The following is a 24,263-nucleotide window of genomic DNA, read 5'->3' as shown; positions in this document are numbered from 1 at the left end:
CACAAATCTTAGGAAACATTCATTATAAAGTGAAATTCATAAAATAAGTTTTTAAAAATCATTAAGAAATTAAACAGGAGTTTGATTTTATTCTAATATGCATCATAACATAGAAAACCTAATGTTAAAACTATAGCTACTATACTTCACTCACAGCATGTTCTGTAGTGATTTAGTATGTACTTCTCTAAGCTTGTATCCATCTCAGCAGAGTAAACTGAAACACACATGTATCCGAGGTTTTAAAAACTGTATTATAAGATTGTATAATGCAAGTAATTAAGGACTGCACATGAAAAAGGCTAAAGACAAGACTCTATGCTAGTTTAATTATAGCTTTCTGAAGTGAATACTCAACTGTGAATTACTAAAGCTGTATACATACAGCTAGAATAAGCAAAAGACCATTTTTCTGTTTACTGAATGCATAATAGAAATACTTAAACATTAACTTAAAAGAAAAAATCACAAACAGCATGCTATACAGGTGATCTAGTTTATGCTAAAAAAATATCTGATTTATATTGCTGTAATCTATAGGGAGTTTGTAACCAATTTTGCCTAGATTTTTCTATGGGTTTTTTTTTTTTTTAATTCTGTTTGCCATTAGGAAATTTCTATTAATTCCATTTCGTCAGTACAATTATTTCCATTTCAACTAGTGTGGAGATACAATCTTAGAAAACTCATTTATGAGTAAGCAACCTTAATTTCTTGTATTACAGAGTTCAAAAGCAACATATATAATTTTTAAAATACCACACAATATTCTAGTGTAAACACCATCATTATGCAGTACTTCCATGTTTGAGATTTCTTATCATACCCAGAAGACCTAAATGTGTTAGAAACCAAATGTGTTAGAAACCAAATGTTTTTTAAGTACACAAATTATACATGCTCATTTCATTAAAAAGAGATATGCAGGGTTTCTGGAAAGACAAAAATACAATAGGGAACAGACCTGCTCCACTCACTACTTAAAAAATAATATTTTTAAAATCAAATTAGGCCTCAAAACAACACAATTAGATATATCACATCCAAAAACAGCTGTTTGCTACTACTAGTTAATTCATAGCAGTGCAAGTCCAGTATTGAAATCAGTAATCTGTAATTTCCATAAGAAACCATAGAATCACAGAATGGTTTGGGTTAGAGGAGACCTTGAAGATCATTTACCAACAACCCGTCTTCCACTAGACCAGATTGCTCAAAGCCCCATCCCAACCTGTCCTTGAACACTTCCAGTGTTGGGTAATCTACAGTTTTCTGGGAAACCTGTTCCACTGTCTTACCACCCCCACAGTAGAGAATTTCTTCCTAATATCTAATGTAAATAGACTTTCTTCCACTCTGAAATCACTCCCCCATGTCCTATCACTCCACATCATTGTAAAATGTCCCTCTCCAGCTCTCTTGTAGGGTCCCTTCAGGTACTGGAAAGTTGCTCTTGTGTCTCCCTGGAGCCGCCTCTTCTTCAGGCTGAAGAACTGCAATTCTCTCATCTTGTCTTCATAGGAAAGGTCTTTCAGCCCTCTGATCATAAAAAAAATAAATACCTGCTTGTGTAAAACAGTACTTCTTTTTTAATCCTTGTTTCAGGTGTAGTAATTTTTTGCTAAAAGTTTAGCATGAAATAAATAATATTTAATGTATTTAATAAATGAAAAATAATTAGCTTTGGCAAGCTTTCTGTAAGTTACAACAACTGAGATATCTAGTTCCACAAGCTAGAGAAATGCATTATTTCTTTTTTAGGATACATGGATGTTTCCTCATTCCAATATCTAAATGGGCATAAGACGATTTCTGATTCCTCTTAATCTTAGGTACCAAGTAAATAAGCAGTGGACAATTTTTTTTTTTTTTTTAAAGAAAATAATATTATTATATTAATTTCACAGATCAAGAACTAAAGACTAATTCAAGCTCTCTGGAAGACATTACTACAGTATCTAAAATGTTATTGCTTCTATTTTCTACTCCACTTTCCTGATGAAGATTCCATTTGGCAAGGACAATAGGAAAAACCCCACATGCTAGCTCATCAGCAGGCACAGATCATAACCTGCCCATTAGCCTAAGCTGACTTTAACCTTCAGCAGAAGACAGGAGTGGTAACAGTTGGAATTGCTACAGATAAACCTATCAAAGATCATGACACCGCACACACAGTGATCAGCCCAAGGTCATATATTCACCTCAAGAGCTGGAACTTAACAGTAGCTTACAGTCATAACTAAAAGACAGCTCTCATTAACTTTATTAGCAAGGGCAAAAAATGAAGTTTCTGAATTCATCCTGTAAATTTCATTTGTTTTTTTGAGTCCTTCCAGTCCTTCCCTCTTTTCCATAATGTCCAACTCGAGCCAAGCCTACAAAGACTTAGAAAAACTCCACAGTTTACTGGGAATACCCTCTCTTGCAATACAGAATTTTTTCAAATTAACATACTGTAATATTTTCATATGGCTGGGCTGGGGAGCAACCTTGACCACAGGAACCTGAATTGAATTACTACTTCTAGATTTGGTCTACAACACTGATACAAGCTCATCTCTTTCAGTAAATTCAGCTGGAGTTGATTGTTTTACCCATTGTTGTATGCTTATTTTGCTTTCTTTTAAAGAGCATTAATTCATCAGAGGTACCTTGCATATGTAACACTGGCTGAACACATAATACTCTGATCAATATTTATGAATTGTATTAATACAATGGTTACTAAATATAGCAGTATACTGATGGTATTGCTGTGCCTCCATCTTCACCTACAAGTTGAAGTGAAAACAACTTCCTAGTACAACCTATTATTTGTTTGAAAGGAAATGAGTGTCATCCTACCTCTGAAAACAAGTTATTTTCACAGCTTGCTACACTTACTGCAATGGACAGCAGGATAAGCTACTCAGGTAAGAAACTTTAGCAGAGGAGGCAAAAACAAATGTGTGGCGTGTAAAATGCATCATGACTCCAGGAGACAGTCTTGTGAATCAGATTCAATCAACTCTCTTTGATCCACTGAAATGTATTTATTGAGAATTACAGGTCTCAGCTCACTGTCTGCTGGAAACAGGATCTAAATGGTAATCCAATTCACTGAATACACTGAATTTCACAAAGTACTTTTGTATCATAATATAATCTTTCCACTAAGAGCTCAGACTTCAATGGCAAGGAAAAAAACACAAAGAAAAAATGGGGAAACTAATAAAAGATTATTTGTCACTCTTCTCCACAAAAACTTATACATATTAGCATCATTTCTTTTAGAAATAAATATAATTTTCCCTAAGTTTATCCACCAAATAATTACTATTAAGAAACTAAAAATTCTTATTTGATAACTTATTTGCTTTTTCCACAATTGTTTACAGAATGTGTACACTGAAACTAATTTTCAGTATCTTCAATTTACTTATATACTTACAGAAAACAAGAAATACTCGTTTTGCCACAATAGAAATCAGTACTTCATATTTTCCAACTACTACTAAAGTCATACATTTTTAAGAGCCATGTTTAAATTATGTATTAACACATAACAAAGACCTGAAATTTTGAAGGATCCATTCTTTCCTTATTTACACCACTGAAAACTACAATTAAACCTATTTTACAGCCTTCTTCATCTACATATTAATTTATAAATAAGACCAGTCCATTCAAGATGAAGGTAGCAATTTGGCTCATCTATCACTGCTACACCTGAAAATAATTTAAGGGCAGGAACTACAGGATAGCTCATTGCTTCTGTCCCAGTAATTTCCAAAATAATCTGTGAGTCAGAAATATTACCAAAAGTAGCAATTTCTACAGTAGCTTGGAATCCTAAGCTCTCCCTGTCTGACACATCAGGTTTTCATAAAAGAAAGATTTCTCCTCCACATCTGTCAATGAATATTTATTCTCATATTATTTGATACTATCTGGTATTGAGTTTTAAAAGGTTTATAGTAAAATACTCTTAAATAAATGTTGAGTATTGAAACCATAAATTCTTTTGGAATACAAACACAATACTGAAAGCAAATATAAATCATCTTAAACAAAAAAAATAAGATGGTATGGGAACTCAAAGTGCCACATAGCACTGACTTGTTCACCTAGCCAGCACACTGACAGCTTTCCCTTCCACCTTCTCTTTAAGTTAATGAAATAGACTGATCTTAATCTGAGAAATCCAGGTTCATCTAAGCACCAAAAATTATCCATTAAAAAATTATTTTCTTAAAATTGTGCCCTCTAAGGTCACTGAGATGCTTTTTAAGAAGTAAGAGCAAAAAAACCCTCAAAATTTTCAAAGTTCAACAAAAATAATTTTCTTACTGTTGAACATACAAGGAAACATTTAATGACAACTACAATTCAGTCTACAGATGATCTTTAGCTGTGGCTACAGACTTGTGTGCCCAATGAAAAATTTCACATTCTACTTACTTCATATCTATTTTGATACTATTATAGCATAATTTTAGCATTTAAAGCAATTTCACCTTTGAGAAATTAAGGAGAAAAGACCATCCTTCATGCTGATTTGGAGGCATCTGTGCTGAAGTAATATTAAATGTAGTTGATTTTCAATCGGAGATGCATAAGTTGTTGTTTTACTCCCTCTTCATTTTCTACTGACCTTTTGCAATTGACTCAAGTAACTATTTTTCTTTTCCTGGCATGGCCCGCACGAGAGTAGAGATGACTTAAAGTTCTTCAGCCTGCAGCTGGGTGGATAGTGCCCACTTCCCACAAACAAGAGCTGAAGAGTCTACAGCCACACATACGGAGAATAAAAGGCCTATGTATTTTGGGAAGTACTCAAGACACTGAAATACTGGGTAGGGGGTTTTTGCTGTTGTAATTTTAATTGACTTTCCTATTTTAAGGGGAGTTTTTTGTTCTTGAAGAAAAAACAACTTTTGAAGAAATCCTCAAACTAACCATTTCCAGAGAGGATTTCATACTGTGAATACCAGTGAATTAGTCTTTTGCTGCGAAGAGGTTTTTAGACACTTAGTATTTTTCAGAGGTACGTATGGGCTACCTACAGTGGATCCCTGTGGAATACCAGTCACTGGGAAACTAAAATCACAGCTCATGTATGTGATCAAAACTGCAGTATCTAGCATCTTAACAGTCAAGCCTTTGCCAGTCCAGCAAAAGACAGTAAGAATATAAACACAATTGGGTCAGAGAGAAAAAATTTGATGTTGCCCCACCAATGGTAAAAACAGCTTTCTGCAGAAGAGTATTACGGGATACATACACTTCCTGCTGCAAAAAATATACCTAAAATTAGTTTCAGAAACTAGCATTTAAATTAAGATCTCTCACAATTAATTGTCATGGAAAGCGCAATGAATTTCAACAAGAGCAAGTGTGAGGCAAGGATTCCATTAATAAACCTTATCATTAAATCTACTATGATTAAGTCTATACTCACAAAGGCTACTGCTTATTAACAGATCTTTCTCATCGCAGCAACATATTAGCTTAAGAGATAGATGAACAGCTTATTTTTACTGTTAAAATGCTGGAGGCTAAATTTAGTTTTTGACAGTGACAGCAGCTCTGATGTGCCTTGGCGGTACATTTCATTGCAATGTTTTAGCTACAAACTGGAAAATCCAAACACTGAAAGCACACACAGGAAAACACTGGTGGAAATGCTTAGCACTTAACAGTCTTGTCTATTCAAGGATGATTCAGTTCAGAGAAGCTTCCAGCACAATCCCACTTGGAATAAGAATTTCTCCTAATTTTGTCAGCTTTGGACTAAGCAACATCCAAAGCAGAGTAGTGATGTAAGCTAGACTCCAGTGTTTTGGGTTCCACCTCCAGCCAAGAACAGGCTGGGCCATACACTGGTAATAACCTTGGCAGCACTCTCTTCTGTTTCCAGCACTGCCAATACTAATGAAACAAAACTAGACACAAGAGGTTTCTTAGAAACTTCGTGTTAATGCTGCCTGCCTGGAACTATCTCTAATGCTTGTACTAATTATCCCTGAGCAGATTAGACCACAGAGTGCCAAGCCAGTCCAGCAGTCCTTTCTGTGCACACTCCACTGGGTGACTGCATTTCCAAATTCAAAATTATATTACATGGTTCACACCAACAGAAATTGCAACAATGCCATGAGTTTAGAAATCATTATAGCTACATTAAGACAATCATCACTGATGCATCCTGATTACAAGAGATTAAAAATACATAAACTAAAGCAATACATAAACATAATTCACATAATTAAAAGAAATCAAGTGATAAATTAAAAAGTATAAAGCAGCAGTAAAATACACCCATGAAAACCTAGCTTTCCATTTTATTTGAAGTATTGCACAGAGTAAATGGAGAATGTGCAAAGGGAACAAAGGGATTGTTTCTACACACCAGTAGTTCAGCTTTCTAGTGCCAACATTTTATATGGCCCATTACAGGCCCTTTTATTCCCTCAACTGCAGGCATCAAGTAGAACAGTTAGTAGAACAGTTCTTCATCTAGAGCCATGATGAGTATGTACTTGCACTTCTCCATAATACTACGTTTGTAGAGCCTCTCTTGTTCTCTCTCCTTGGAGGTAGTAGAAGACTGAGGTTCTACTTTACTTTTTCAAAAAAGAAATAAAGTAATATTAGCTGTTTAGTGATTCTTCTCAAATACACATTTACTACTAAGCTTTCAAACACTTTGTGCAGTAACATAAAGCACACAAAATTTAACCTTTTCTTTTTCTACCACTTAGAACATACTTGAATAGGAAAAAGGCTAGATAGTGTGCAAGGTCATATGAAAAACTGAAGTCCACATACATCTCAATGTACTTTGATATTAGTATTTGGTACTAGCATTAAGGGAATAACAATGAACTAAAATTACTGCTTTTGTTATTTTTTTCCTTCAAATTCAATAGCAGTCATATATTCCCCACATGATCACAGAGATACAGCATACCTGAAATATAATATTCAAAGTTATGTATGCTTCTAATGCTTCCATTTTAAAAGCAATTTAACTTGTAAAAGAACCCCTTTATTTATGATTTGCCAAATATTAGTTTCTTTCAAAACAATAATGCTCCAACATCTGAAAGCTTATCCCAAGAGGTACTATTTTCTCATTAAAAACAGAAGTCAGAAACAAGCAATTTTCTCCTAAATTAATCTCATCTTTACATGAGGAAAATGAGAAGAGAAATATCACAGCTAAGCCAACACAAACAATAAATGTTATGTTCCCCATCTGATAGTCAAAAAGTGAGGAAAACCACACTTAGAGCCATGGTTAATTAAGTGCTTTCTAGACAAAATATGCAATCAGAATTATTTTATCGCATCAAATTATTCACTGTGGATACAACCAAGGAGATTAAGAAAAAAAAGAAAAAAAGGTTCTATTTCCATAAAAAGCATCATTCATACCTGCAATACATGATCCAACACGGCATGAGCTCTAACCACCAAACCACAGACATCTTGGCATGGATTTCCCCTAACCTCTATTGGAGCACTGAAAGTGATGACAAAACAATTCTCTAGCTCAATGACCCCAGTACTCACCTGGGATGTGAACAGTCAGGTTTTAATCCTTTTTTCCAATAAATATTTTATTTTCACAGAGCAGAACAACTTCAGTTGTTCCCCTTTAGAAAGGGGGCCAGAAGTCTACATAATTAAGCCACTACAATCACTGGTACCAATCTTCACAGCACATTAAATACTGAACCAAAGGCTGACTTACCTTAATTAAGGTGATTTTCACTTAATGCAGATTTAAGGGATATTGACAAAATGACAAAACAGAGAAAACATGGGACTTCTATATCCAGTACATTTTTTCAATGTTTTTTGAAAAATCAGAGAGAAAAAGTACAAAATATCTGTTAGCCCTCAATCTAATCAGCTAGCCAACATTCCTAGGTCCTTGCTGACTCACCTTCATTAGAAGACAAAATTAAACTCAAAATAATATTTACTAAGAGTATTCATAAAATTATGATTTTATCTAAAACTAACATGACTAAGAAACAGCATCCTTTGTAATTTGTTGGTGCTATCAGAAATTACTGTGCTCCCTAGAGTGTCATCTGTTGCCTTGATGGTTCATGCAAAGCTCTGATGCATTTCTTCCTTCTTGTTAACACTCTCTCAAAAATTCAATTTTTCTTCAGGCATGCACTAGTGACCCAGCTCTGCTATTTATGGTCAGTTTTATCAGTCTTCATAGAGTAGTCTTCCCTGTTCCAGACTTATTCTGATGATCAGTGCCTTAAGCAGCAGCTTTATTGTTTCAGCTACCAAAGGAACACTAAGACCAGTGTCCCTCTAATGAAGGATATCTACTGCACTTACTGATTTTTACCAGATCTGGTTTTATGGAAACCATTAACACTCCTCTGTATTCCAACAGAATATTTTCCAATGTACATTTTAACAGCAAAGTTCAAAACTGCAATTTTATTTCTATAGCTACAAGATCCTGAAAAACATAAACATAGTGAGTATTTACGTAAGACCACTTTGGACAGACTTCATCTATTAAATTTTATATGCTGAACAAATGAAAGAAATCTGCAAAAAAGTATTCTTGTTTCACAACACAGAACAAATCAAATCCACCAAGTACCACTACTAAGACATTCAAATTCATGTATCCTATAAAAATCAACTACCTTTTCCAAAAACAAAGCATAGTTTGGCATCTAATGGTATGTTCAGCTTAAACTTCAGTAATTGGAATCCACACCCAAAACCAGAGCTTTGTGGTACTGACAAAGCCCCAACAATTTGGTGCCAAGTTTGGTCTTCTTTTGCAAAAGAAAGCGTTTTTCCTTAAGTTGAAAAAGCCACACTCTCACAAAAATCTCATTGCCTCTACCTCTTCCCCAAAACCAAAACATGTGGAAAGAATATGAATCTCAGTTTTTAAACATATTTATATATTCAAGTCTAAAAAATTAGTGCATAACTTGATTTTGGTTTATATGAAATCTTAAAAATTTTTACTAATGTTCTGGCTTTGAGCACCAGAGGTACTTAACTTCCCAAGCCTTAGATGCTGTTCCCAGGAAGATGCAGGGTGCTAACCTCACAGTGCAAATAGTAGTAGTTAGAAGAGAGAGCACGATGATTTCCTAAATGAAACTGCAGCCAGTGTCCAGATCTGAGGGTGAAGTTATCTGTTTAAGCACAAAGAGGAGTTCTCTGACATCACAAGGTATCTCACACAATCAAAACTTATTAATTTCTGAAAGCAACAATGTTAAAGTTGTCTTGAAACACAGAATGTGGAATACTGGAATACTTTGTTTTACACTTAAAATAGGAGAGACTATGCCATGGTTACTACATCCTGGGCTGAAAGGTTTTTCAAGCTGTAAAACATGCCTGACTACAATGACCAAGTTAGTATGTGCTTTGATTTGGATAAATTACCTTTAACTTCAAACTGGCTATATGCAACTGGGCTCCAATCTGACTGTATCTGAGTGAAGCAGCACTGAAATCCCTTGTCAGAAGACAAAAAAAAACATACATTCAGAGGTTTCTTCCAGGGACTGTACCTCTGTATATTGGAAGTCCATATCTTCCATGACTACAAGTACAAAACTGTCTCTAAAATAATTTTATTTCTTTTTTAACCATTTCTAATATAAGCTCTTACTTGTGAACTGAGCAATACACTACAGACAAAAATATACACCCACCTAAGCAACCACAGCCTACAAGCCCCAAGAAAACAGGCACCAATCTATCTCAGTAGCTCAATGTAACTCCCAACAACATAAAAAAATAAGGATCTGTGTGGTAGAGCCTAACTGCAGACATTTCAAAATCTCTAAAGGAAGAAGGATGCCACATTACATAAAGTTTTACTCACAGAATATTTTAAAAATGGCACTTTTTACATAAAATTCTGATTGCTGCAGGGAAAAAAAGGAAAAAACACTTCCTGACACTTGAGCTGGTTTAACTCATACCCCCAGTTTCCTTGGAATCTTTTAGTGCAAACTCAGATAATTTGAAACAAGTATTATACTCAAAAAAAAAAAAAATTCTCCCTATCAAACACTACACATGCAATTATCAATATTCCTTATTTAACTGTTTGAGACATAGTATTTAATATTTTACATTTAAATGGAAAAACCCACACCTCCTGTGTATGTACTGCAGAGGATAATCAGTTTCTCTTCTATGCCATTTAAAATAAATTTTTGTTTTACATGCTGTTCCATTAAGTGGTAGGGTGATAAAAAACAAATAGGAAAGCATAAACGACATCAGTTCCCTGTTGCAAACAACACAATTCTGAATTGAATATATGAAAAAGTATGATTTCCTGAGAAAAGAGCATAAACCCACAACAGGAGCTGAAGTCAGAAATAAGTCTTCCTTGACCCTTATGTTTCTCTCTGGGTCCAGAGGTTTCAATACAAGAAGATAAACATTTATTGGAATTTTAAACTACCTTGGGAACCCATTTCCAGAAACAGCCCACTAGTTATTCTAGTTCTGCACTGAAAAAACAATTTCCTTATTAGTTAAACAAAACCCCCCTTACAGAAACCAATATATTTTGAAACCATATTTCTGGAAACATAGTTCTTTTAATGGTATTACAGAAAAGTGAGCTGCTCCAGGAGACTGAAAAGATACTGAAAATATTCCATTGTTTTTCTTGGAGAACACATACTATAAAATCCATTATTCTTATCATCACAACTGAATTCAAAAGAATAGATTGTGACCATGCTCTGTAATGCTATCATGATGTTTAAAACCTTATTTTCAGTTATTATTAACTGAAGGAATAGACAAAAGGCTTAGAAAACATGGAAGTAAGATGAAAGAAAAAAAGGAAACATGAAAAAAAGATGAAATATGCCATCAAATCAAAACAGTCACAGATTATGTTTATTTTTTCTTCCTTCCTTGAGAATCTTTTTCAATTTCCCAGCAATTCCTAGGACACTAGCTCCCCTTTTCATATATTCTTTTTGAGTTCATTTAATGAAATATAGCATTTACAGCTTTACTGGTTCTATAAGAACAATGAGAATACATTATTAGTAGTAAAACAGATGCTTTCAGAATCTTGTGAAGAATCTCAAAGTGCTTGAGAGATATAGCAGAAGTAATCTTCAAAGCTCTGAATGGAAGTTCTTTGACCATTTTGTAACTGTACTAGTCTAAATGTCACATAATACATGACACACTATTACAAAATTAACAATGAAAAATAAAAATACACAGTATTCAAATACACACATACTGAAGGAAACGAGATGTGAGTCAACACATTTACATTTCTTTCTCACCTCTTGTCTAGCCAATACCTCCATAGAAACTTTTCTATTTTGATGCTCTCCAAAACCTCTCTCAAACATCAAGCTACATCTTCCAGCAGCACTTCCCCCTCACCAAGTCTCTAATTCAATTCCAGTGAGCCAGGAGTCATTTGCTTGATCCCATTTCCTCTCTAGTATTTTATCTAATGGTCTATTGTTATGTCCCCAGCCTACTACCACAGTTTGTTTTCTTTCAAAACCACTGTCCCTCTTTCTCCCTTATTACTTCACCATTTGGGTCTTTATCACCCATCAGTATTGAAATTTCTCTGCTTTTCAGCCTTCTCCTCCCAGAAGCCTTCTCCCACCCTTTCAATGAGATGATTGCTTCCATGCCTCAAGGCTAAATGTGTGTTCACCTCTTCTGCCACCCTCTCCAACTCCTGGACCTGCTTTAAATCCTATACTAGAACAAGTTCTCCAGGGAAGTAGTAGAATCACCATTCCTGGAAGCATTCAAAAAACAAGTAGATGTGGCACTTCATGATATTGTTTAGTGGTCATAGTGATATTCAGTCAAAAAGTTTGACTTGATGATCTTGGAGTACTTTTCCAACATAAACGGTTCTATGATCCACTTCCTATGTTCCTGCTCAGGTGCAGTGTGAACATGTTGGGCAGGAATCCTCCTGTTAGGCTGAATCCTTCCACTACATACGGCTTTTTAAAAATTTCTCCAACTCCACTACCTCAGGAGTTATGCCTAGGAGACAGACACAGCTTAAGATCAGTAGAGTTAGAAGAGTCAAAACTGCAGAGAAGCAATATCCAGACTGCAGTGGTGGCCAAGGCCAAATTATCAGAATTATGTCCTTTGTGGTCTTTAAATTCTGGACTCCTGATTGCCTGAAAGATTTGCAAAAATAGCTGGTGAAACAGCCATAAGAAGATTTTATTCTGCATATGCAAAATAGCAAGGAAACAAAACTGTTATTTTTGTCTACCTTATTCTGTATTTAAAATTGAACCTAATTTTATTGGGTTGCAAACCAGGAATTAATGCATTTTTAAAAAAAACTTTTATTCACTCTCCTCCCCCCCAAAGAAAGTGATAGTAATTTCAACTTTTTCTTCAAGTTGTAAGTAGTAGTGGTAGTGCATATAGTGAATGGAAATTCAGATCAGCATTTCTCAACTTTAAGATCTGTCTTCTGAAAGATTATCTGTTCATCTGCTTATCGACTATCCCTGCCCTGCTTAGTCCCAAGAACTAAGAGGATTACAGAATCTGGTGGCAAGGCTGAAGGCTTGTTAACTTAATAAGGCTGTGGATTTAAAACTGTGTTAAATTAAACAGGTTTTGAAAATGGCTTAAGTCTGCTAGAGTGGATAAGATTTAAGAGTCTCCTTTCTTTATCTAGCTCCTGAGAAAGACCATGTGAGATAGAAGGGCACTGGCACAAGTGAAGGTCCATGAGACATCGATTTTCTTTTAGCAAGCTTTTAACTTCAGAATAAAAGCTTCTTCACTACTCAGGGGCACTTTACCACAGTGCAGTGAATTCAACTTTACTGGGTTTGTTTAAAATAAGCTTCTAGAACAGCTATGCCCTATATATGCCAACTCAGATTGTTGTCTGATTATCTTTGACTATTTTTCATTATAACACTTTTAAAGTCGCAAGTGCTTCATTCTTACCCATTCTTACCTATAAATTGCTTAATATAAATAAAATAAAGACTATAACCTAAAGGGCTAAGATAGCATACAAAAAAAGAATAATTGAAGAGACATGCTTCAAATTATTCAGTATTGATGTTCTGCCACCGCTGTGCAAGTAAGACTACATTCCTTCTCTTGGGTTCAGCAGCTTAAAAGTCTGGAGGAAATGCATGCCTTTGTCTTTAATCAGAGCTTTTCAAAAGCTTGTCTCATAGAACTGTGGTTCATACAAGGTAAAACAGTGGTTCAGTTCTTTAAAAAGCTTTCAGTGCACATGTATATTTTGAAAGCTTAGATGCTGAAAAGAGAAAGTCAAGAGAGGTAATATGCACATCTCTCCTTTACAAGAAGTGGAAAGCAGAGTTACCTCATCTTCCTGCAACACTAATGCCATGAAATAAAATCAGTTTTATTAACAAAGAAATGCTAAAGACTGAGGAGCACTTCAGGTGTTACGAAGTCCAACAGGACACTTGATGCCAGGCTTATCTTCTGAGCAGCACTGGCAGCAGTCCTCCACTTCAGAGAGGAGAAGAATGCTATCTATATTAATATTTAAACAACACTGAAATGCTTACCTTTGATCAAAATGCATTTATGATTAATAGCACACTTCCCAGATATAAACGATAAAATTATACTTTGCACATTTACAGAATATAAAAATGGACTATCTAAATTTGACTCTGAGAAATCAAGAAAGATAGAAAGAACAGTTAAACACCAGAACAGAGCTTTTAGTTCAATTAAAAACAAACAAACAAACAAAACCCAAACAGAAATTCACACCGTATTTAAAAAATCAGATGTGGAAGGCCAAGTATATCAGCAATATTTCAAACAGCATTACTGTGTGAGAGGGACGCCACACAACAGAATCTTGTCCTCATTTGTAAGGGATCAGACACATCCTTGCAGGTTCTGGCCTTTTAATACTTGAAAATTTAAGTGCTTATGCTGGTGAAGAGGAGGGCAGAGGGTAGAAGGGATTAATCAAGAACCAAATAAAACAGGAACAAAGACCTAGACAAGAAATTATTTATAATTCTTAACTGTTTATACTCTTACACTACAAAAATTTTATTTGGACAATAAATCACATACTTGAGTGCCACAAGTGTAAAATGAGACTCAACCCAAAGCTTCTAAGGGTACAGTGGATTGCTCATACACACACACACACACCACAGTTGACTTTCGTGTACCTAGCAGACTCAGACTCTGAGAGACTTTGGCAACAGTGTCCATAAATGAAACATTGACTTCTGTGTTTCACTCTTCCTTCAGCTGGAGAATCCAAACCTGTAGGTTTCCAAGCAACATTGAATGACATTTTAAAGGCATGTATATAAGCATCACATGTTATATTGGACTCGATTTCCCTCTTTGGAGTGATTTCCCTTCTCTCCAGAGCATATTTCTGAGTCCCACCAATTTCCTGACATTTTAGAGGATGCAAATGTGAAAACAGACTTACCTAATTGCCTCTGTGCAGACCAGCTTGGGTTCTGCATGGCAACTCTGGCAATATCCATGGGAAAGGGATAAGTGGCATGCTCAGTGCAGCAAAGTTCTAAGCTCCTGGTGTTGTCTGACAGTGAGAGGACAGTACTGCCATCTTACCCTCTACACCTAACAGAGATAAGGAGTGCAGAAAAGAGCACTTGGATGTGTGACCATCCCACCTCAAGACCACTTGCTCTGTAAAATTAATCCAGCTCACCTCAAAGCAGCAATTCTCAGTCAAAAAAAAAAAAAAAAAAGAAAAGAAAAAACCCACTCTCCAAAAATACTCCAATTTAGTGATCTGAAAAGTAAAGGATTCGATCTAGTTCAACTGACTCAAGAAATCATTGCTGGTTTTTTCTGTCTAACACAGAGGGATCTGACAAGAAATGAGGTTTAACAAATGCACACTTTTCCTCTGTGAAGGCAGTAACGAGGTGTATGCATGAACAGGGCTGACCAGACGATATTTCAGCTTTAATTACTGAGACACATTCTTGCCCACACTAGAATGAGGATATAGTCAGTGATTTAAAAGAGATTATGAAAAAGAAAAAGCAAAAAGGAAGACTAATCCCAGGATACTAGGCAATACAGTAATATTGATTTACACTTTATGCTCTTCATGTATTTGGCAGATCTTAGTCATATATACTACAAGATTGTATGTAGTCCACATACCTCAATAGAAAATGTTCTTTCTTATTGTTTATTTTTTGTTCCTTATGTCTGACACAGTCATGGACAAATGGGACACAGAGGTAAGAAAACTAGATGCTTTCTTTTCCTTGGAAGTAGTACAGTAAGATCAGAGGCAGAAGATTGTTTGAATAAAGGACAACAATGGTGCAATGCATAGTGTCACATTGAAAGACCAAAGACCAAGGAAGGTATTAAACATATCATAAGGAGAAGGCCAAATCCACTGCAAGGGGAAGTTCACCAAAAGAAAGACAAACAACAGATCATAACAAGTTTCCAGTTTTATTATCACAGCTGCAGTTAAAGGCTTTCTGTTTTCTGCAGTTCCTATCCATGCACTAAACACTGAAGTTCCATTAAAAACCATTTCACTCAATTAAAGGAGAGGAGAGAAGAAGGATTTCTAGCTGATGCCATTCCAATCAGCTCCTCATACCATACATGATGCCTATTAAGCCACCAAATGCATTGCAGAAAGCCAGACACTATGCACAGAGAAACACAGCAACAGCACTACTGACTGACTTTTCTAACCAGATCCTGGATCAACTGCATAAAGCAATTGTACTGGTATTTGGTTTTTTTGGTAATATGAGAAAAAAATTCAAGGACTTTTATTCTCTCTAAAAAACCTGCTTCCCTTCACAAGGCCATTAAAAGTAACGGCTTAAGACTTCCCTTTTTTATGCAGAAGTTTAAATTTTCTGAATGATCAAAGCTTTTGGAATAAAGCAACTCACTGGCCACATTAAAGTGGAGGGAAAAAGACACCATTTTATTTCATGTAGGTGGATTTAAACAAATCCACATAAATGGAGGAATATTAAACTGGAAAATGAAGGGAAATAGAGACAGCCCTCTCTTCCACATGAAGACACCAAAAAAAGGTTGTCAACAAGTTAAAAAGGATTTCAGATTTCAATATCACATGTAAATCACATGGACTTCTTTAGTTTATAGTTCAGTTTACTTCAAAATCTAATTGTTTTCTTTAAAAGGGGATTACACTAGTTTGACAGCTATTTTATCAAGCAGATTAATGTTAATTGGCAGGTTCAAGATAGCTCTGCAGGTTCAAAGTATGGAATTAAACATTTCTGCATTATCAATACAATTTACACATATGCTCTTCTTATTCTTTTCAAAACACACTCAAATCTACACACCAGTGTGCCAGTCAGATGCAAATTTCCCTAGCTGAAAGGTGGACTATGACTTCCACAGATGTTTCAAGTGTCTGGCTTTTTTTCCTCACTGAGGTATTCATGTGATTTCCTATTAAACATCCAAACAAAATTAAATCCTCTTAACAATGTGACACTAAGCATTGCACCATCTTTGGGACAGGAAATGTATTATGAACAGTTCTCCAGTAATGTGGAAGTCAATGATTTAGAGTTAACAGCAGGATATACTGACCTCAACTGAGACTGTGGAACCATTGTAAAACAACCATGGATACATCCAGTATTTTAAAAAAGTCAGTCTCTGCCCTGGAGAGCATGAAGTCTAAACAGTGAGTCAAACAAAGAAAGTACTATCAGTCATATCTGCAGATGGGAAACAGAGGCACAAAGAGCTTTGAGTGACTCTGTGCAAGGTCATAAAGGATGTCTGTAGCAAAGCCAGGAACTGAGCCCGGAAGCTCTCAATCCTAGCCCAATGCCTTTGGATACAGAGACCGTTCTTCCTTGTGCTTATCCTCCTTTTCTATCTAATTATTTATCTCACATTAACACCAGGAGAGTCAGCCTACTTCTCTTTTATATTTATGATCTCCATTAAATTTTCTCTAGTTTCACATAGGATACAACAGTGTTGCACAGAAGTAATTAAAACTGTACACATAAAAGCAGAATCAGGTATCTCAGCAAGCATGACAGGAAACAAAAGCATGCATATATGATTCGCAAAGACATCACAAAATATGTTCTAATGATCACTCCAGAGCACAAATAAATGTCTATCTCCAGATTCTCAAATATGCCTTGGGAAATTCCCTCCCATTCCTTCTTCTTTCCCCAGATTGATTTGCTGAGCATGATGCCATATGGTATGGAATAACCTTTTGGTCAGGGGGGTCAGCTCAAAATCAGGTAATAAGTAATGATTCTCCAGCCTATGATCACAAATAACAATCATTAGACTATTTGCATTAGCCACTGTTTTTTGCATATTTCTACAGCTACTTTTTCCTTTAAATGTGTATACTTAACAATCTGATCTATTCTGACAATGGGAATTTCCTCTAAGAGTACCCTGCCAGCAGACTTTTACTGATACATTTCTTTGTATTATTGTATTCCACTACCTCTTGTTCCAAGATGATTTAAACATCCATTCCAATCTACACCTGCTGTTATGCTTGGCGATCCCCATATTTATTTACAATAAAGTAATAAAGTTATTGATCTATGAATGCACATTTTCTGTCCTATTGTTATCTTCTAGCCCAAAATGTTTCTTTTGACACTTAAGTTCTGCCAGGATCTTCTTAGTCCAGCAAGTGACATGACTACAAAAGCAGCAGTTGTTTTGGCTCCTGGCAGATTTTCCAACATGCTCAACAGCCAAACTGTGAGAGCTACACTCTAAGCTCTCTTCTCCAGGGTGGTTAGGATAAAAGAAAATGGATTGCTTACATCGTCCATTGAGTTCGACAGAAGAGCCCAACCTGCTAAAGTCCACACAGACCATAAGGTGGCCCACTGTCCTACTGCCCCAAGATGTGTGGCAAGGTCAAACACCATGGCTACAGGTGGAAAACCTGGCTCCATTATTTTCCCTTCTGCCATTACAACTGTTTCAGCAGTTCCCAGGCGAGCCTAGTGGATCACACATGACCACTGCTGCTGCACTATAGATACAGAAATTTAAAATTTTAGTTTTGCTTTCCTTGTTAAACAAACATGAAAATGGATGCATGGATACACAGCACTGCTGCTAAGTATCAGCAGAAACTCACAAAACCATCTCCTGTTAGTGGGTCCTTCTTTCATCCTCAGTGTAAAAGAATTTAACACAAAAAACTCAGGGCTCTAGCTGCCTTTAACAGCTAAAGGAGCATTTTCCAACAGCCTGTAATGATTCTTTACCCTCATTTCAAATCAACTTCAGCGAGAATGGTATCTCTAGAGTTTCTACAGGCTTTCCAGAATAAAAATAACCAAAAAGGGGAAAGCTTCAGGATTTTCACATTGCACTGTAACATTTCTTGATTTAAGATTTTCCACTGATATACAGTGTAATATATTCAAACTACACTATCAATTCTTACTTAGCATAAGCATCAACTGTATCAGGAATGGCCAATTTTGAGCTATTCATGCTTTTCTCTTATTAATAAAGATATTTTGAATTCTTCTCTTAGCTCTTCCTGCCTACATTTGGTCCAGAAAATAGCTGAAAACCTTATTACAAAGTATTTTCAACACTGATGAGATTTCAGTCTATCTAGACAACTCTTCTCTAGGTTCTGTGGAAAAGATTCCCCTAACTTCAGAAAGCTGGTCTATAAACAAACTAGAAGAAGACTTAGTATATCTTAGGCAAAAACAAATTCCAAAGAAAAGTTAAACATGGATCATCTTAAATCTGTCTAGGAGAGAACAGCTCTCCAACATCTAGCAACTTACGCACACAGCTACATATAAGACTCCTGCAATAAGCATATCCTTGTAAAACTGTCATAAGGAACTTAGGATAATTCTTGTTTGACATAATCTGTGAAAATGAAAAAATTAATAACATAAGCATAAACATAAAAGGATGGACCCTAACATTTTTGAATGCTCTTTTGAAGGAAACAAGGCTCACGTGATCATGCAGTCCCTCAACAGCCCAACTTGCTCCTGATGACCAGTTGCAAGCAGGTAGGCTGTGGCTCTTACAGCTCTTCCAAGCTGTCAACCTACCTGAAGGTTTTCACTTGGAAACAAGGAGAAAAGCATTAAAATTGCATCCATACCAGAGAGGAAGCTGCAGTCTGTGTATAACTGTTGTCCCCAGCAAGCTGGCCGCCTGGGACAGAACTGCTGGGCAGAGAGCAAACACAAGTTTTCCATCAGGTGCAGTCCAGCCAGTACTAGGGAAAGCCACAGGAGACTTTATACATCCAAACAGCAGAGGAACAAAATAGATTAACAACTTGTACAGAGAAATTGCCATTGTTACAGGAGTGAAAGCTGATAGAGGTTACAGAAAGAAGCCGGGTTACCCTAGTGGGGGACATACTAGGCACAAGATTTGTTAATCTCCACCACCCACCCAGCTCCATTAGTTTTAAGACTCAAGGAACCATTTGTTTGTTTATTGCCATGTGTCACCACATACATAGAGAGAATGCAATATACTGTGTAATTACAGGGCTGGCCACTCCACAGTCATTGATACAGTTCAGGAAATCGCTGCAGTACATGCTGTATTAACCTTTTCTGAAAATTACGGCATTCTCTGAAAGGGCATTTATGAGTTTAGTATTACTTCAGGGTATAAGCAGAATGTTTATGACTTGACAGCCTTCATCTACATTCACTTCATTTAACATTACAGCAACTTTCATTTACTAGTTCCCCTTCAGCAAAATTAGTTTAGGAAATCTGACTCTGCCACTCATCTAGAAACAGATTTTCCTCTTCAATTCCCAGGGAGGAACTGTATTTGCAAGCATCTTTATGTTAGAGTTAGCAAAACAAATAGGGCATTCATTTCAACACTGTTCATTAAAGTGGCATTTTCCTTTCTGGACCTTTTTTTTCAATAACCACTTTTCATATAGAAAACAGAAAAGTAGTTCATGTCTCCACCTTCTTATCCATCAAAGTTGGTTCATGTCCTTAAAGGTACTGGGGTCCTAGTAAAAAAGGCTCTGGACAAAGTGGACAAATGATGAGCTCATCAACTTTCCCTGTCTCTCAAAGGAAAGAAGGCATAAGAATGCCTGTGAAACTCCAAAACCAAAGATGGAATAAGACTTACTGTAAAACACTAAAAACTATCATTAATATACAATGAGGATCAGTGATTGCATGAGGAATGCATATGGTCACAGTTTTAATGGCACACGGTACAGGATAAGCTGTAGCAACCTTCCATGTGTTATCACTTTCTACTCTGCACAACATCTGGAAATACATATGTTGCAAAACAGGATATTATAGAACATGTAGAAAAAAAAAAAAAAGATAAAATATTCCATATTCAAGTTATTTTGTCTAATAAGGCTTTGAGAAACTCTGAAGTACAGTCTTTCATGCATAGTGCTGCACGGAAACCTTTTTGGAGAAGAAGCAGTCTCTGAAAATACAGTTATTTACAAAGGTCAATACAAAAATATATTAAAAAATTATAAGGGTTTTTTGTTTTAAGTCAAAGAGCACTAGCAAACGCAAGGTATCACCATAAACACCTTAAAGTTCTGGAGAAGACCAGAGTGGTTTTGATACTCCTGAGGCTTCTTTGCATTGCTTTTTAAGGATTCTACATTCTGGAAAGAAAACTCACCAAAACCACAAAAACAAACCACTAACAGAAAAACCCCACAGATCACCTTCTCACCAATTAATGTATATACAAAACAAAACTCATTAGCAGGAAGTGAGTTGACAATTGTAAGTTCTATATTCTAAAGTAAAGAACCTAATGAGATCTCTAGGAAGCAGAGAAAGCAGTATCACCTAGTAGAAAAACAACTGTATTTTAAATCTTTACATAAACTTAAAATGTGTATCCAAGATCTTTTGGAGAGATGCCAATCATGTCAAGCACTTCTGAGAAAAATCAGTGCTGGGATTCCTTCACTGGGTAAATAAACTAAATAATTTAGATACACTTCAAAATAAAGACTAGTCCTGCCAAAAATACATTCAAGTCCTCTTCTTGGAGCTCCTTAACACATTTCATAAAAATCAAACAAACTCCACAAGATGGAAACCACCTAAAACATTTAGAAATTCCACTTCAAACACAGGAACGCAAAGAAACTGGGCAGCAAAACCTTTCAGAGAAGCTGTCCTGCTTTGTTATTAGATAAAACAAAGCAAGGTCTGTCATCTCATAAAATTACATTTCCTGACATAGGTTCTAGAATGAATAATCATAAATGAGGCCACTGAGTCTTGATTATAAGGTATGACAGAGTCTACAGGTTGCATAGCTTTTCGGAAAGAACTAGAATATACAAAGAAGGTGATGTCTTCCCATCATGGTACATACATCTTCTAAATCCCCTAGAAAATATACTTGAAGAAAAACTAGTAAAGAAATCATGAGAACTAAGACTGCAAACAACTTAGCAGATTGCAGGCATTCAAAAATTGCTTTTTGAAGGAAAGAAGGTAAAAATGTAGATACTTGGAAGCCAGTGGCGAAACTTCTCTACTCGTGTTTAACATTCATTATGTCTAACTTAAGGGAAATTTACTGATTTTAAGAAAAAAATTCAGAAAGTGCACAAGCCAAAACGAAATGTCTAGTCTTGCAGCTGACAAACTAAAAACAATGTCAAATGTTCTTCACAAGACCTCTATCCTTAATAATAACTTAATTTAAGCTTTCCACATAAGTTACCTTGCTCTATTTGACTTTCAGTTGGACAGTTAAGGATTTCTTCTCCTTGCCTCAAAAACAGAGTTTCAATCAGGAAGCATTCTTAGTATTTACATAACATTAAACCAACACGGATTGGAACACCAACATGCTTTGCTAGAAATTTACAGAAATTCTCAAAATTACATTGTTTTGCTGAATTAACTATCTGACTGCCCTTATCCCAAAGCAGAGGCCGTCAACTGTTTTTAAATGGTGGAGGAAAAGACAGGAATGCAACAAAATACTGTCACCACATGGTACTTACCCTAACAGGAGGGCTCCGTGCTTGCACCCTTTGCTGCTGTCCAACTTGTGAGCTCTGCAGCTCCTTTGATCCGCAATTAGCTACAGTGTTGGTGGGGACCCTCAAAGCATTTGTGCCGGCAGTCCCACCGCCGGCGCTGGGTTTCCGAGGCCTCTGTTTGATGCCATCCAGTAGTCTAACAAGCAAAATATTACTGGGGAGTTCATCAACACCGCAGTCCACTAAAGTCCGGCACTCGGGACATCGCAGCTCATTGCGAGAGCTCACAATGCCCAGCAGGCAGCGTTTACAAAACGTGTGTTGGCAAGGCAAGACTTTTGCAGAAGCGTCAAGGCGCTCTAAGCAAACAGGACACTCCAACAGATCCAGCAAAGCCGATTCATCCATTTTCCTTGTATTACTTAATGAAGAAACAAATTTTTGCAGAATCTGTGTGTTTTGAAAACTGCAAGGGTATCATGTTACATCCATTCCTCTTCCGACTGTACTCTAAAATTTTTTGAGGGAAAAAGGCATTAATAAGCTGGAAAAAGTCAACAAGACCATTTTATATGACAATGTTCATACAAACAGCAAAATAAGAGATCACTGGACTAATTCAATAAATGAAACATGAATACAGTAATATCAATCTACATTAATGTATTTATTTATTTATTTAAAATATTTGAACAAATGCTAACAGCTAAGGTTTTTAAATTCAAGTCTTCATAAATTTCAGTCTGAGTGACTTTATTTCCTCAAATTATTCCAGAACAAAGAACCCAGTACAGCAGTACAATAAAGCTTACTTTTCATAGTTCTTAATACATCACTCTCCGTGAACATTTGAGATTAGCTTTCTTTCACAACAAGAAGATGGCAAAGGTAACTACAACGGGGTCCAAAACGACACAGCCTACACCAAAAGGGTACAGCAAGGAGAATTACATTTATGCCAACACTAAGCCAACAGTGAACTACATTTCTACCCTTTCTATAAAAACTACTGCAGCACATTACACAGCTCAGCCTTGAAAACGGCCTCCAGCTCACAGGGTTTTAAGCTTACCGCAAGCACTGACAAGAGGGTTCATTACAGTGCCGCCTTTAAGAAGCGCTTCAAAAACTATCGCGAAGTGATTTACAGCAGGAAGTGCTACTGCCATATCGTTAGGACAACACGAGCGCTGCGTATGCAGCCACAGAGGCAGGGGCGAGCCCCCAGCAAACTCCAGCCTATGTAGCGACGCGCTGGGAAAAGGAGGGGAATAAAAACCAAACACCACTAAAGAGCCCCCCTAAAAAACAAACATTCTGCGAGAAGTCACACCAGGATGCTCCGCGGACAGAGAAAGGCTTGCTGACCTCGGCAGTGCCCGGCTCCGGGCGAAGTTGAGCGCCTCCCCCCAGCCCCCGCAGCCGCCCGCGGGAGCGACGCCCCCGGCTCCCCGAGCGCTCGTCCCGCACCTACCTGCTCCCGGGCTCCGCTCCCGGACCGCCTCCCCGATTCCCTGCTTTATACTGCCCTGCTCCCGAGGGAACAGCGACCCGCAGGCGGGCGGACACGGCGGCGGCGGCGCGCACGGGTCCCTGCGGGGACACGGGGCGAGCGGGGACGGCTCCCCGGGAGGCGGGGGCGGGCGGGGGCCACGGCGCTGTCAGCCCGCCCCGCGGCGCTGGGCAGAGGGAGGGAGGGGTCGGGCCCGCGGCCCCTCCGCCGCGCCGCCCCTCGGGGAGCGCCGGGGTCCCGGGGGAGCTCGAGCGCCGCCGCGTCCCCGTCCCTCACCGGCTCTCACCGTGCGGCCGCGCTGCCCCCGCTTTGTTCCCGTGAGGAGCCGCCGCCGGCCCCGCCGCTGCCTCTCCCGCCGCGGCAGCGCGGAGACTCCCGCGCCCTCCCCGCCCCGCCGCGCAGGGGCCGCTGACGCGAGGCGCGGCGCCGCCCCGCCCGGCGCCGCCCCGCCGAGGGGCCGCGGGCAGGGAGCGGGGGCGGGCCCGGCGGTGCCCGCCGGCGGCACCGCCCCTCGCGGGCGGGGACGGGGCGTGGGGCCGCCTCGGCCTCCCTGCCGCCCGCACCTCGCTAGGTGTCTCGGCAGGGGAGGCGGCTTCCTGGGACGGGAGGAGCAGGCGCTTTCCCCCTGCCTTGTGCGTTTGGGGCAGCCCGGACGGGCACCTGGGGCTGCCGCTGTCCGCACGGAGGCGGTGGCGA

General features: G+C 37.9%; 1 protein-coding gene across 2 annotated transcripts in view; it reads right to left on the bottom strand.

Moving 5' to 3' along the window:
* The window catches only part of SH3RF1 (SH3 domain containing ring finger 1), an 85,617-nt gene extending 61,650 nt beyond the window's left edge, over window positions 1–23,967 (bottom strand). Inside the window, exons 1-2 of one of the 2 annotated variants that reach the window (XM_021555577.2) lie at window positions 23,854–23,967; window positions 22,076–22,564 (exon numbers count right to left, since the gene is read on the bottom strand). In XM_021555577.2, coding sequence (XP_021411252.2) covers window positions 22,076–22,462 — 387 coding nt within the window. In that variant the 5' untranslated portion in view covers window positions 22,463–22,564; window positions 23,854–23,967. Of the gene's footprint in view, window positions 1–22,075; window positions 22,565–23,528; window positions 23,677–23,853 lie in introns of those variants that run through there. The other variant, XM_021555560.3, reaches the window with a different exon arrangement.
* Window positions 23,968–24,263: the final 296 nt, after the last annotated feature.

Source organism: Lonchura striata, chromosome 4, assembly GCF_046129695.1.
Source record: "Lonchura striata isolate bLonStr1 chromosome 4, bLonStr1.mat, whole genome shotgun sequence".
In the NCBI taxonomy this organism is placed as follows: Eukaryota; Metazoa; Chordata; class Aves; order Passeriformes; family Estrildidae; genus Lonchura; species Lonchura striata.
The sequence above is the reverse complement of the archived record's forward strand: the minus strand, read 5'-3'. Positions and strand labels throughout refer to the sequence as shown.